Source organism: Jaculus jaculus, chromosome 16, assembly GCF_020740685.1.
Source record: "Jaculus jaculus isolate mJacJac1 chromosome 16, mJacJac1.mat.Y.cur, whole genome shotgun sequence".
NCBI classification, from domain to species: domain Eukaryota; kingdom Metazoa; phylum Chordata; class Mammalia; order Rodentia; family Dipodidae; genus Jaculus; species Jaculus jaculus.
Genome location: NC_059117.1, coordinates 58,981,813 through 58,995,242, shown reverse-complemented (window position 1 = coordinate 58,995,242; position 13,430 = coordinate 58,981,813). Strand labels below are relative to the sequence as shown.

At 44.3% G+C, this 13,430-nt stretch overlaps 2 protein-coding genes across 2 annotated transcripts in view; both read right to left on the bottom strand.

The window, feature by feature from the left end:
- Positions 1–682: 682 nt before the first annotated feature.
- On the bottom strand, positions 683–1,665 carry LOC123455322 (BLOC-1-related complex subunit 8). Its single transcript, XM_045136033.1, has one exon. It carries the CDS (start codon positions 1,558–1,560, stop codon positions 1,231–1,233), a length of 330 nt encoding a protein of 109 aa, XP_044991968.1. The 5' UTR covers positions 1,561–1,665; the 3' UTR covers positions 683–1,230.
- A 5,774-nt stretch (positions 1,666–7,439) lies between these two features.
- Dnah12 (dynein axonemal heavy chain 12) overlaps positions 7,440–13,430 on the bottom strand; it is a 196,393-nt gene continuing 190,402 nt past the window's right edge. The window contains exons 72-74 of the mRNA XM_045135823.1: positions 13,317–13,408; positions 10,061–10,128; positions 7,440–7,630 (exon numbers count right to left, since the gene is read on the bottom strand). Of these exons, the coding sequence (XP_044991758.1) occupies positions 7,440–7,630; positions 10,061–10,128; positions 13,317–13,408 (351 nt within the window). The remainder of the gene's footprint in view (positions 7,631–10,060; positions 10,129–13,316; positions 13,409–13,430) is intronic.

Here is a 13,430-nt window from a genome sequence, read left to right as displayed (position 1 = left end):
TTCCATGATTTTTAAAATATCCCATGGTAATACCCTCCCTTCCCCCCACTTTGCCCTTTGAAATTCCATTCTCCATCATACCCCTTCCCATCTCAATCATTCTACTTACATATATACAATACCAACCTATTAAGTACCCTCCTCCCTTCATTTCTCTTCCCTTTATATCTCCTTTTTAATTTACTGGCCTCCGCTACTGAGTTTTTTCCTTCTCACACAGAAGCCCAATCATCTGTAGCTAGGATCCACATATGAGAGAGAACATGTGGCGCTTGGCTTTCTGGGCCTGGGTTACCTCACTTAGTATAATCCTTTCCAGATCCATCCATTTTTCTGCAAATTGCATAACTTCATTTTTCTTTACCGCTGAGTAGAACTCCATTGTATAAATGTACCATATCTTCATTATCCACTCATCAGTTGAGGGACATCTAGGCTGGTTCTATTTCCCAGCTATTCTAAATTGAGCAGCAATAAACATGGTTGAGCACGTACTTCTAAGGAAATGAGATGAGTCCTTAGGATATATGCCTAGGAGTGCTATAGCTGGGTCATATGGTAGATCAATCTTTAGCTGTTTTAGGAACCTCCACACTGACTTCCACAATGACTGGACCAGATTGCATTCCCACCAGCAGTGTAGAAGGGTTCCTCTTTTTCCACATCCCCGCCAACATTTATGATCATTTGTTTTCATGATGGTAGCCAATGTGATTTTTTTTTTTTTGTCAGAGGCATGTTTATTAAGTTATGACAAAAACAGAGGAAATACAAGTTAGCTCTCCATACCCCTCCTGTGCCAAAACAGTAAGCATTTTTTTCTTTCTTTTTTCATTTTTGACTCTCCCTCAGTTTGAGAGGAGTATGGCCCGGGTGGAGAGGCCCTGCTTTCACCTGCCTCGCTCACTTGCTACGACACAGACAGGCTCCTCTAACGTGTTCAGAGTACAGGCTCCTGGGTCTTGGCATTGCCTTGGTCCCCACGGCATTGTGGAGAATCCATTGCTTCCCTTGCAATGAAGTTTACATGCTCCTGCCTGCTGTGGATTGACTCGGCTGCCATCTCCCTAGAAGCCAGCTGCTTTGCCCCAGCTGTGTTCCTGGTGCCCAGCTCAGGTATACCACTGGGCTCAGAGTCTGGTGACAAGTGACAAGCAGAAATCTCCAGACACTGAGCAACTGGGCTGGCAATGTTGATGACAGAGTAGGGCACAGGTGGGTGCACAGAGGCTACCTGTGGCCCTGGGAGCTGGCATTCATGTGGTCCCGGATGCTGATGGCCTGTTTGAGTAGGCCTTCCACGCTGCGGAAGTACACACTACTGTCAACCAGGTTCTTCACAGCACTGCAGGCATACTCCACGGTGTAGATGGCTCCCTGGCTCTGCTCCTCCCAGCGCTGCATGTCAGCCTTGTGCTGGGCCAGCTCAGGCAGTGAGCGGCGCACATGTTCCTGCAAGCGGTATAGGGCCACCGATGGCTCATTGGCCAGGACATAGACGCTCTCAGTGAACTTGTCCGTGACTTTCTTCCCCTTCAGCTGCATCTCTGGCTCCTCCATGGCGACCGTAGCCCGCGGAATGCAAGAACCGGAACCAGAAGTCCAAAGGCTGGGCTCTCTGCCTAAGTCTTCCCGGCGGAATCTGAACGCTGGATGTTCAGTTCCGGTTCCAGCTGCGCGGCGGCCTCATTCCTCCTCCCCGACCGCAGAGGGCTGTGAAAGGGAATCCCCGGGCGCGTGCGGAGTGGACAAAGAACTCCACCTAGGTAGGGGAGAGCCAGGAATTCCCCTTTTTCTGGAAGAGATGATTCTATCTCAAATACACGCTCTCCTCTAGCCATCCTGCTGGTACTAAATCCGGGTCATGCACAAAATCTGTTACCGCCAATGTGATTTTTTAAAACATCACATTAGTGGGCTGGAGAGATGGTTAGTAGTTAAGATGCTTGCCTGCCAAACCTAAGGACCCAGGTTTGATTCCCCAGTACCCACATAAAGCCAGATGCACAAGGTGACACATACATCTGGAGTTCACTTGCAGTGGCTAAAGGCCCTGGTATACCCATTCCCTCTTCTCAATCTCTCTTCCCCCTTCCCTCTTTCTCTCACTCTCTCTCTCAAATAAATAAATAAAGTAGCTGTTCTTGGTTGGGTGAATTCTACCAGCAATGTGAACGGGACTGCAACAGATATCATCAGAGAACTTTTTTTATTTTTTTATTTTATTTATTTATTTTTAAAAATTTTTTGAGGTAGGGTTTTACTCTGTCACAGGCTGACCTGGAATTCACTCTATTCTCAGGGTGACCTCGGAACTCACAACTATCCTTCTACCTCTGCTTCCTGAGTACTGGGATTAAAGGCGTGCACCATCATCAGAGTATAATAAATGCAAGAATCAAAGGCCAGTCATGGTGCTGCATGCCTTTAATCCTAGTGCTAGGGAGACAGAGGTAGGTGGATCGCCGTGAGTTTGAGGCCAGCCTGGACTAGAGAGAGACTCTACCTCGGAAAAAAAAAAAAAAAAAAAAAAAAAAAGTAAAAGAAATGAACAAATAAAAATATGGCTCATTTTCAATAAATAAAATAAGAAATAAGAAATAAATAAATAGTTAAGCCAAGCATGGTGGCACATGCCTTTAATCCCAGCATTTGGGATTAAACAGGTAGGAGGATCAAAGTAAATTCCAGGCCACCCTGAGACTACAAAGTGAATTCCAGGTCAGCCTGGGCTAGAGCAAGTTCTTACTTGGAAACACACACACATACACACACATTGTCTTTTGTTTTTTTCAAGGTAGGGTCTTGCTCAGCCCAGAAAAAAGATGTTTTCTTGATTTAAAAATTAAAAGTAAGCTGGTTGTGTGGTACACACCTTTAAACCCAGCACTTGGGAGGCAGAGGTAGGAGGAGTGAGTTCGAGGCCACCCTGAGACTAAATAGTGAATTCCAGGTCATCCTGGGCTACAGCAAGACCCTACCTCAAAAAACCAAAATTCCAGGTCAGCCTGGGCTACAGTGAGACCCTACCTCAAAAAACCAATATATATATATATATGTATGTATATATATATATATATATATATATATATATATTTTTTTAATTGAGAGGAAGGCACAGATTGTGTGTGTGTGTTTGTGGTGTGCATGGGCCTGCCAGGACCTCTAGCCACTGCAAATGAACTCCAGATGCATGTGCCACGTTGTGTATCTTGCCTACATGAGTACTGGGGATTTGAACCTGAGTCCTTGGGCTTCACAGGAAAGCACCTTAACCACTAAGCCATCTCTCCAGCCCCACTATCATGATTCTGGACTCTCCTCAGTAGCCACCTCCATCTGCAAAAAGAAGCTTGGCTAACTAAAGATGAGAGCAATACCAATCTATGGGACCAAACATAACTATTTATAGGGCTAGTTAATGGGCATAACATATCCATTTATCCAGATGGTAGTAGCTTCCCTCCTAGGGCCTATGACTTCGCTAGCCAAAGGCTTAAAAAAAATATTTATTTGCAAGCAGAGAGGGAGATAGGAGAATGACAAAATGGGCGCACCAGGGCCTCCAACCACTGCAAACGAACTCCAGACACATGCATTGGCTTCACTTGGGTACTGGGGAAATGAACTTGGGTCATTAGGCTTTACAGGCAAGCACCTTAACCCCTGAGCCATTTCTCCAGTCCCTGCCTTAGGTTTTTGGCTTTTTTTTTTTTTTCTTGTACCAGACATGTGGATCAGGTCTCAAATCCAATCATAACAGTCATGCCACTGTTGTGCCAGTTGGGTCCATCTTGCCTGGCTGATGAGCTGTTCTGACTGAATTATTCAACCACTGACCTGTTGGGCTTGGTGGCACAGGCCTGCAATGCCAGCTGCTCGGAAGGTCGATGCAGGAGGATGACAAGCTCAAGGACTTCCTGAGCTACAGAGTAAGTACAAGGTCAGCCTGGAAAATTTAGTGAGGCCCTGTGCCAGAATAAAAAGGAAGGGAGGATTCGGAATCTCGAGCACTGGGACCTTTCCTGGGCTGCTGGCTGTGTAGTGTGTGAGCCGCCAGCTGGCGCCAGGATATTTGTCCTGGTGGAGATGGTGGGCACCATGCGGATACCCCTGTGGCAGTTTGAGAGGAAACCTAATGACTCCATCATGGAGAGCTGAACAAGAAATTCACCACAGAGGCACTGTCCCCATGGGCTGGAGGAGAGGCATGGCCCACGTGGGTCCAGCTGTCTAGAACAGGTCTGGCCATGGTCTTGCTCAGCCTTGGCCTTGGCACTTAAGTAACAATGTCTCTGGATCTCCTCTCCTTCACCTCCAAAGTGGATGGGAATATTCTGAGCCTCACTGGGATGTTGGAAGGGATCAAATGAGCTTTAACCGGGCTGGGCGGGGTGGCACACATCTGTAAGGCCAACTGCTAGGGCAGCTGAGGCATGAAGATCGAGGTGTTTGAGGCAACATTGGGAGACTTTGTATCAAAATAAACAAACCATTGGGGGTGTAGATCAGTGGTAGAGATTTGCCTAGTATGTGTGAAGTCCTCCGTTTGACCCTCACTACTATAGAGAGCAAGGGAGGGAGGGAGGGAAAGTGGAGAGAGGGGCTGACTTGGAGAAATGCTGTAACAGCAAGAGCCAGATTGCACACTCCGAGGGCAAATCGTTTTGCAGTATTCTTCAAGTCATTTTTTTCTTCCTTGGTGGTAGGGTCTCACTCTAGCCCAGGCTGACCTGGAATTCACTATGCATTCTCAGGGCCAGCCGTGGTGGCGCACGCCTTTAATCCCAGCCTGAGACTACATAGTGAATTCCAGGGTAGCCTGGGCTAGAGTGAGACCCTACCTTGAGAACAAGTTGGGGGAGGCTGAAGAGATGGCTTAGCAGTTAAGGCACTTGCCTGCAAAGCCTAAGGTCCTGGGTTTGATTCTTCAGTACCCATGTATAGCCAGATTCACAGGTGGCACATGCATCTGCAGTTTGTCTGCAGTTGCTAGAGGCCCTGGCATGCCCATTCTGTCTATCTGCCTCTTTATCTTCACAAATAAATAATAAACAGAATATTTGAGAAAAGAATAAAAAGTAAGAAGAGGGCTGAGGCCAAGAGTGCTTGCCTAGTATGCATAAGGCCCAATGTTCAATCCCTAGCACCATTTAAAAAAAAAAAAAGTAATTGGCCAGGTGTGGTGGTGCATGCCTTTAATCCCAGCACTCAGGTGGCAGAGGTAGGAGGATCCCCATGAGTTCGAGGCCACCCTGAGACTACATCCAGGTTAGCCTGGGCTAGAGTGAGACCCTACCTTGAAAAACAACAAAACCAAAAAACATTCTATTATGGACAGCAAAGGGGCTTATCGAGGCAGCCACTCCCCACTTCCCAGGAGCAAATGAAAATTAACGCTTGCTGGGGGTGGGCAAGTCATTCTTTTCTACACTGCAGCCCCTGAAGAGATAAGGGAAGGTAATGTGGGGCACATATGATTGAAATTCAATAGATATGCATGAAAATGTCAAAAACCCAAAGCACAGGCAAGCACCTTAACCACTAAGAATTCTCTCCAGCCCAGAAAAATATTTCTTATATGAAAAATAAAGAAGGTATTTGGATGTTAGGAATATCAGATTCAAACACCAAAACCCCCATGAAAAGAATATTGCATTTTTTAGATATTAAAAAAATTATTTATTTATTTGAGAGAGAGAGAGAAAGAAAGAGAGGGAGAGAATGTGTGTGCCAGGGTCTTCAGCTGCTGCAAACAAACTCCAGATGCATGTGCCACTTTGTGCATCGGGCTAATGTCGGTCCTAGGGAATCAAACCTAGGTCCTTTGGCTTTGCAGACAAGTGCCTTAACTGCTAAGCCATCTCTCCAGCCCAAGAATATTACTTTTTAAAAAAATATTTTATTTATTTGAGAGAGAAAAAGGCAGAGAGAGAGTCACAGAGAGACAGAATGGGCTCGGCAGGGCTTCTAGCCATTGGAAATGAACTTCAGATGCATGCACCACCTTGTACATCTGGCTTATGTGGGTATTGTGGAACTGAACCTGGGTTATTAGGCTTTACAGGAAAGTGCCTTGACTGCTGAGCCATTTCTCCAGCCCCTGCCATAGGCTTTTGACTTTTTTTTTTTCAGTACCAGACATGAATTCCCTCCAGTCTCAAGAATATTATTAAAAGCAGCAAAGGATAGCCAGGCATGGTGGTGCACGCCTTTAGTCCCAGCACTCAGGAGGCAGAGGTAAGGAGGAGCACTGTGAGTTCGAGACCAGCCAGGAACTACAGAGTGAGTTACAGGTCAGCATGGGCTACAGTGAGAACCTACCTCAAAAACAAAACAAATCAAAAAGTAGCAAAGAGAACATGCGACATTTCCAATTAACAATGAAGTGAATGTCAAAGAGTACAGTGCCCTGCAGGCCTGGAAGGGATGGCCACCCTCAGCTTTCACCTGTCAACCGTGCTCCCTCTTGTCTGCTGTGTTAGTCACAAGATGCTTTGAGAAATGAAACTAAGATCTTAAAAGTATAAAGTAGGGGGTTTGGCTCCTCAATAGCCTTTTCTTTTCTTTTTTCTTTTTCTCTTCTTTTTTCTTTTTCTTTTTCCTCTTTTGTTTTTTCTTTTTTTGAGGTAGGGGCTCACTCTATCCCACGCTGACCTGGAATTCACTATGGAGTCTCAGGCTGCCCTCAAACTCATGGCAATCTTCCTATCTTTGCCTCCCACGTGCTGGGATTAAAAGTGTGCACCACCATGCCGGGCTCTTCAATAGTTTTAACATCTTCCTCATTTATAATGTCTTTAAGTGTTGGAACTGTTCTTGGGTGACCTCAGGTAGTTGAGTAGAAAAGTAAGCTACTCCTGAAGCTGAAAACATGCCACTAGCAAAATAAACATCTCCTGATAGAAATTAAATTTTATCTGCCCAATTTCCCCAACATGCGTTCCACATGCATATCCAATGGAAGAAAACTAGATGAAACCTTCAAAGATCCTCATATGCTTCAAAGTAACACTTCTTTCCCCATTTTCTTTGATGATTATCTGGTGATCAGGCCGTGTCCCAGGCAAGAATGAGCAGAAGATGAGGGTGAAAGGCAAAGACTGTCTGCGAAGTCCATTTCAGAGAATGACACTGGGGCTGGAGAGATGGCTTAGTGGATGAGGCACTTGCCTGAGAGACCTAAGGACACATGTTTGACTCTCCAGATCCCACATAAGCCAGATGCACAAAGGTGAGGCAAGTGCAAGGTTGCACATGCCCACTAGGTGGCGCAAGCGTCTGGTATTTGATTGTAATGGCTGAGGCCCTGAATGACAATTCTCTCTCTAAAACATAAACAACAATAAAAAAAAGAATGACACGAAGAGGCTTGGTTTTATAAAATTGTTTAAGTGCTTGAAAACATTTGTAAAACACATTTTCTACATTTGTCCAATTTAGTTATCCAATTGACATAGCAACGCCACACCACGCTTGACCCAGTGTTGGGATGGCAGATCCGTTTTTAACAACATTGCAATGACAAAATTAGTAGAGTGTCCTGTGGTGGAAAGAGTTCCTTTCCGTTCACTTGTCTTGTAGAGGGGACAGACATAGGCACTTGATTTCAGAATCTGAGACTTTGGAGCTTGGAAAAAAAGAAAAGCATTTATTTAATAAAGGGAAATTCATTGAATAGAGGAAACTTCATTTAGTAAAAGGAAAACAGCTACTAGTACTAAAAAGGGAACTGTTTAGCTTATAATAAAATGGCCAAGATCTTGATCCCTGCATTTGAAGTTATTTATTTATTTTGGTTTTTCGAGGTAGGGACTCACTCGAGCCCAAGCTGTCCTGGAGTTCCTTATGCAGTCTCAAGGTGGCCTTGAACTCATGGTGACCCTCCTACTTCTGTTGTGATCTCATATGACGCATGATTCTAGGTCTACAAGTCAAGAGTTGATTTTAAACGCAAGATGGGGATGCTGGAGAGAAGGTTTGGTGGTTAATGTGCTTGTGCCTACAAAGCCTAAGGACCCAGGTTCAACGCCCCAGTACCCATGGAAGCCAGGTGCACAAAGTGGTACACACAACTGCAGTTCATTTGCAGTGGCTGGAGGCCCTGGCATTCCCATTCTTTCTCTATCTCCCCCTTCTTTCTCTGTCAAATAAATAAATAAAAATAACTTAAAAAATAAATATTTTTTAAAAATTAAGAAAAAATAAAATCCAGGCATAGTGGCATATGCCTTTAATCCCAACACTTGGGAGGCAGAGGTAGGATTGCTGTGAGTTCAAGGCCACCCTGGTCATCCTGGGCTAGTGTGAAACCCTACTCGAAAAACAACAATAACAACAACAACAAAAGATAAAAGATAAAAGGAAAATAAAAGAAAATATACTAACTCATAAGAAGAATCTAGGCAAAGTTCCTAGAAAGCCAGATATAAGGTCATCTTTGTCACTGTTGCAACCACATTAATAGTGAAAATATTTCATAGGTTGGGGGATGGCTGTGGGTAATTTCTGAGTATTTTCATTAGTTTTTCATTCAAGAGTAAGAATGCTGGAGCTGGAGTAACTGGTGACAGAACACTTGCCAGGCTGTGTAAGACCCTGGGCTTGTTCCCAAGCACCCCCTGCACAAAACCCATAATGAAAAACTAAAAATTGGGGTGGAGAGATGGCTTAATGGTTAAGGTATTTGTCTGCAAAGTCTAAGGGCACAAAAGTTTGATTCTCCAGTACCCACATAAGCCAGATGCACAAGATGGCACATGTGTGTGGAATTTGTTTGCTGTGGCTAGAGGCCCTGGCATGCCCATTCTCTCTCTGTCTGCCTCTTTCTCTCTCTCAAATAAATAAATAAAACATTTTTAAAAATTTTAAAAACATAAAATTCGAGAAAACGAATGAGCCTCATTTTTCCTAGACTATTAGAAAACTTGACAGTGGAAAGAGTAAGGAAGCAGCCCTTCAAGTGGGTCAGTTGACCTTCATCCCATGTGACTGTCTTCTGTGACTTGGAACGCCTGCCAGGCTCCAAGGCCTGTGGCTTCTAGTCAATAGCTCCAGTCTGCATTGAGCATTTCTGTGCCTCCACACAGACTACAGAGGGAGCTAAGAATCAACATGAGGGAAGGGTAGTGTAGCAGCTTTGAAATCACCTCAGAAATATACGTGAAGAGTAATTATTTTATGTGGTTAAGTACATAAGGTGGCAGAGAGATATTCCCTAAATAATATGAATGCCACAATATCTTTCCAATGTACACATGGCTCAGTTGGTAAAGTGCCTTGCAAGCATGTGGCTCTAAGTTTGGCTCCCAGAACCCACGTGAAAAAGCTAGATGTTGTGGTGTGTGCTTGTAACCTTAGAGCTTGAGACAGAGACCCCTGGGGCTCCCTGGCTAGCTATCCTAGCCTACTTGGTAAATTCCAGGCCTGTGAGAGACCCTGTGTCAAAAAGGGTGGGCAGGGCATGGTGGCACATGCCTTTAATCCCAGACTTGGGAGGCAGAAGTACGAGGATCAATTTGAATCTGAGACCAGCCTGAGGCTACACAGTGAATTCCTGGTAGGCCTGGGCCAGAGTGAGATCCTACCTCAAAAATAAATAAATAAAAGGTGGATGGCCTCCTAAGGAATGACACTCGAGGCTGTCCTTTGACCTCCACATGTATGTGCACATAAATGCATTCACACCCCCACACGCATGTACCTGCATTCGCTCCAACATATATAACACATACATTTACAAAGTAGATATTCCATCTTTTAAAAATTATAATTGGGCCAGGCATGGTGGCACATGCCTTTAATCCCAGCACTTGGGAGGCAGAGGTAGGAGGATCACTGTGAGTTCGAGGCCACCCTGAGACTACATAGTGAATTCCAGGTCAGCCTGGGCTAGAGTGAAACCCTACCTCAAAAAACAAAAAAAACCCAATATATATACACACACACACACATACATGGAGTTAAATCATAAGAGATTTGAGCAATATCTTATTTAGGGAAACAATCATGTCTCTTATAGTCTCCTTAAAATGAATAGAAATGTTGTTACTATATTTACTTGGTTTTATCCATATGATGGGCATCAGATCAAACAGAAGCTTGGGATATTGTTCAGCAAGCAATCCACTGTAGAGAGAAATGGGTGGGAGTCATTAGTTATTTTTGGAATTTGTTCTTTAGATTGTTAGATATTGGCTTTCAAAATGTGAGGAACAGAGATATCGAGGAAAAGATACATGATTTAAAAGAGAAGCCTGGACAGACATGGTGGCGCATGCCTTTTATCCCAGCACTTGGGAGGCAGAGGTAGGAGGCTTATTGTGAGTTCAAAGCCAGCCTGAGACTACAGAGTGAGTTTCAGGTCAGGGAGGGGAGATGGCTCATCAGTTAAAGGGACTTGCTTGCAAAGCCTGCTGGACTGGGGTTGATTCCCCAGTGCCCACATAAAGCCACATGCACACCATCTCGAGTTTGTTGGCAGTGGCAGGATGCCCTGGTGTGCTCATGTTTGTATGTTTTCTATATCTCTCTCTCCCTCTTTTTCTCTCTGTCTCTCACACGCACACAAATAAATAAATACAAATACTTTGAAAATAAATAAGTGAAAACATATCTAGAAACTCTTGTTGCTTTTCACTATGACACCTTTTTTTTTTTTTTGCAAGGACGGGTAGAAAAAATGGAAAAATGAATACATTCAGAATGTGAGGGATGGGCAGTAAAGCAATGGGAAGAAAGTAGATGCCAGCTGTGGGGGCGCACACTAGTAGACAAACACTGAAGAAGATGAGGCAGGAGGTCAGCCTGGGATAAACCTTTGATGGAATTATAGATCAATAGTAGAGTGTTTAAGCAGCATGCATAAGGCTCTGGGTTTAATTCCTAGCACTGCAAAGTGAGGGAGTGAAGGAGGGATGGAGGGAGAGAGAGAGAGCCAGAGAGAGAGAGAGAGAATATGAGAATATGCATCAAATGAACTGCATGCAGATAAGCCTCCTCATAACCCTGTCTCAGAATTCTGTCTGTAGAAGCACCCGGGGTGACCCTGTATAACCCTCTTAGGTGCCTTTTCCTACATCAGTCTTTAACTTCCCCTAAAAGTCAAGTCCAACCCGGCCTCTGGGCAGAGGACCGTGCCTATAACTGGACTGTTAAAGACCACGTTTCTAGGGGTAGTGTTTTCTGTCCTCCGCCACCCCGCCCACCGCTGCTATTTATTTTAAGCCAGGAATAGTTTCTTAATAGCATCCCTTAGTTTTCTAAGAATTCAGCTAGAAATCCAATATTACTTATTAACTCAGCAAATACACGCAAAATATTTCCACTTATGCAGGCATGGTAGTGTACACCTTTAATCCCAGCACTCAGGAGGCAGAGGTAGGGTCATTGTGAGTTTGATACCAGTGGGAACTACTGAGTAAGTTCCAGATCAGCCTAGACTAGAGTGAGACCCTACCTTGATAAAAATAAATAAATAAATAAACAAGCAAAAACTCCCATTTAATAAATGGGAACCTTATTATAAATATCAGCTGTTTAAAATGGATTCAGTCCTACACGTTATAAGGTGGAAGTGATTTTAAAAAGCAGGACAGGAGGGGAAGCAACAGGCTGCTTTGATGATAGGCACCTAAGACATTGTCCTTTTTTCATTAATTTATTTGCCAGCAGAGAGGATAGAGAGACAGAAAGGTAGGAAGAGAGAATGGGTGCTCCAGAGCCTTCAGCCACTGCAAACTCTAAATGCATGTGCTACTTCGTGCATCTGGCTTTATGTGAGTACTGGGGAATTGAACCCAGGTCATTAGGTTTTGCAGGCAAATGCCTTAACCACTCAGCCATCTCTATAGCCCCTACATTGTTCTTTGGAAGGGAAAGCTTTGGTTAGGACTCTATCAACAAACTCTCTGTTAGGAGGGTTAGAAGCACCATGGCAAGGTGCAGTGGTAGGACCTGAAGTCATAGAGAAGGAGAGGGAAGGAGGGTGAGGCAGGCTCTGAAACTCGAAGGAACAAAAGAGTTTGGTCCCTTTTACAAGTTTCTGGGAAACAGGGGTGAGTCAAGTCACAGACTATATGAATGTCTTGGAGGCAATGGGGAAGGGGAGATATAGAAGGTCTCAAGACCTGCACGGTCTCTAGAAGAAGAGGCTGTTCTGCACTGCCCTGCTCTTAAACAGGACTCAAGGCTAAAACATAACCCCAGTGGCTTTGGGTGTCCCTGGCAACACGGGGCTGGTTTTGGCTTTCCTACCTGGACTTGATCTTGGGTACTCTTAAAGTAACCATATTTGGGCTAGAGAGATGGCTTATCAGTTAGGCACTTGCCTGTGAAGCCTAAGGACCCCAGTTCAAGGCTCAATTCCCCAGAACCCACATTAGCCAGATGCACAAGGGGGTGCACATGTCTTGAGTTTGTTTGCGGTGGCTGGAGGCCCTGGCGCACCCATTCTCTATTTCTCTATCTGCCTCTTTCTCTCTCTGTCTGTTGCTCTCAAATAAAAAAATAAAAATAAACAAAATTTTGTTTAAAGTAACCACATTTATTCTCTAATAGGAAGGTAATTGTTATCAAACAATAGTGGGAAAATAATTTTAGTTCAGATTTCTACCTGTAAGACCTCTGAAATATTAACTAAAATTGTTTAGGGGCTGCAGAGATGGCTCAGTGGTTAAGGCGCTTGCCTGTAAAGTCTAACAACCCAGGATTGATTCTCCAGGACCCACGTAAAGCCAGATGCACAAAGTGGCCCATGCATCTGGAGTTCATTTGTAGTGGCTAGAGGCCCTGGCATGCCTACTCTGCCTGTCTCTCTTCTCTCTATCTCTCTCTGCTTGCAAATAAATTTAAAAACATTTAAAAATTGTTCAGGACTTAAAAACAATCATCAATTGCCCAGTCTGAGTAATGATTTATGTAAGCATTCTAGTAATAACTTACTTCCCTTACTCCCTAGAAGAGAGTTTTTTTAAAGGCAGCAGGCCATTTATTCTATTTTTTTAATTAAAAAAATTTAATTTTAATTTATTTATTTGAAAGTGACAGACATAAAAAGAGGCAGACAGAGAGAGAGAGAGAGAGAGAGAGAGAGAGAGATAATGGGCGCGCCAGGGCCTCCATCCACTGCAAATGAACTCCAGATGTGTGCGCCCCCTTGTGCATCTGGCTAATGTGGGTCCTGGGGAATTGAGCCTCAAACTGGGGTCCTTAGGCTTCACAGGAAAACACTTAATTGCTAAGCCATCTCAGCAGCCCATTTATTTTATTTTTGATAAAGCTGCATTTGAAGAGGGTTTTGCATTCAAGGTACTGACCTGGTCCTATCCCAGCGTGCTCCATCAAGGTAGAGTCCGTGGATATAAACGCCATCTTCTGGGGATTCATCGGAGTTGTCAGAAGGAATAACCTGAAGACACACACACTGTCAG

What these genes read in the sequence shown, in the direction of transcription:
- LOC123455322 (XM_045136033.1), bottom strand. Translation starts at nt 1,560, where the DNA reads ATGGAGGAGCCAGAGATGCAGCTGAAGGGGAAGAAAGTCACGGACAAG.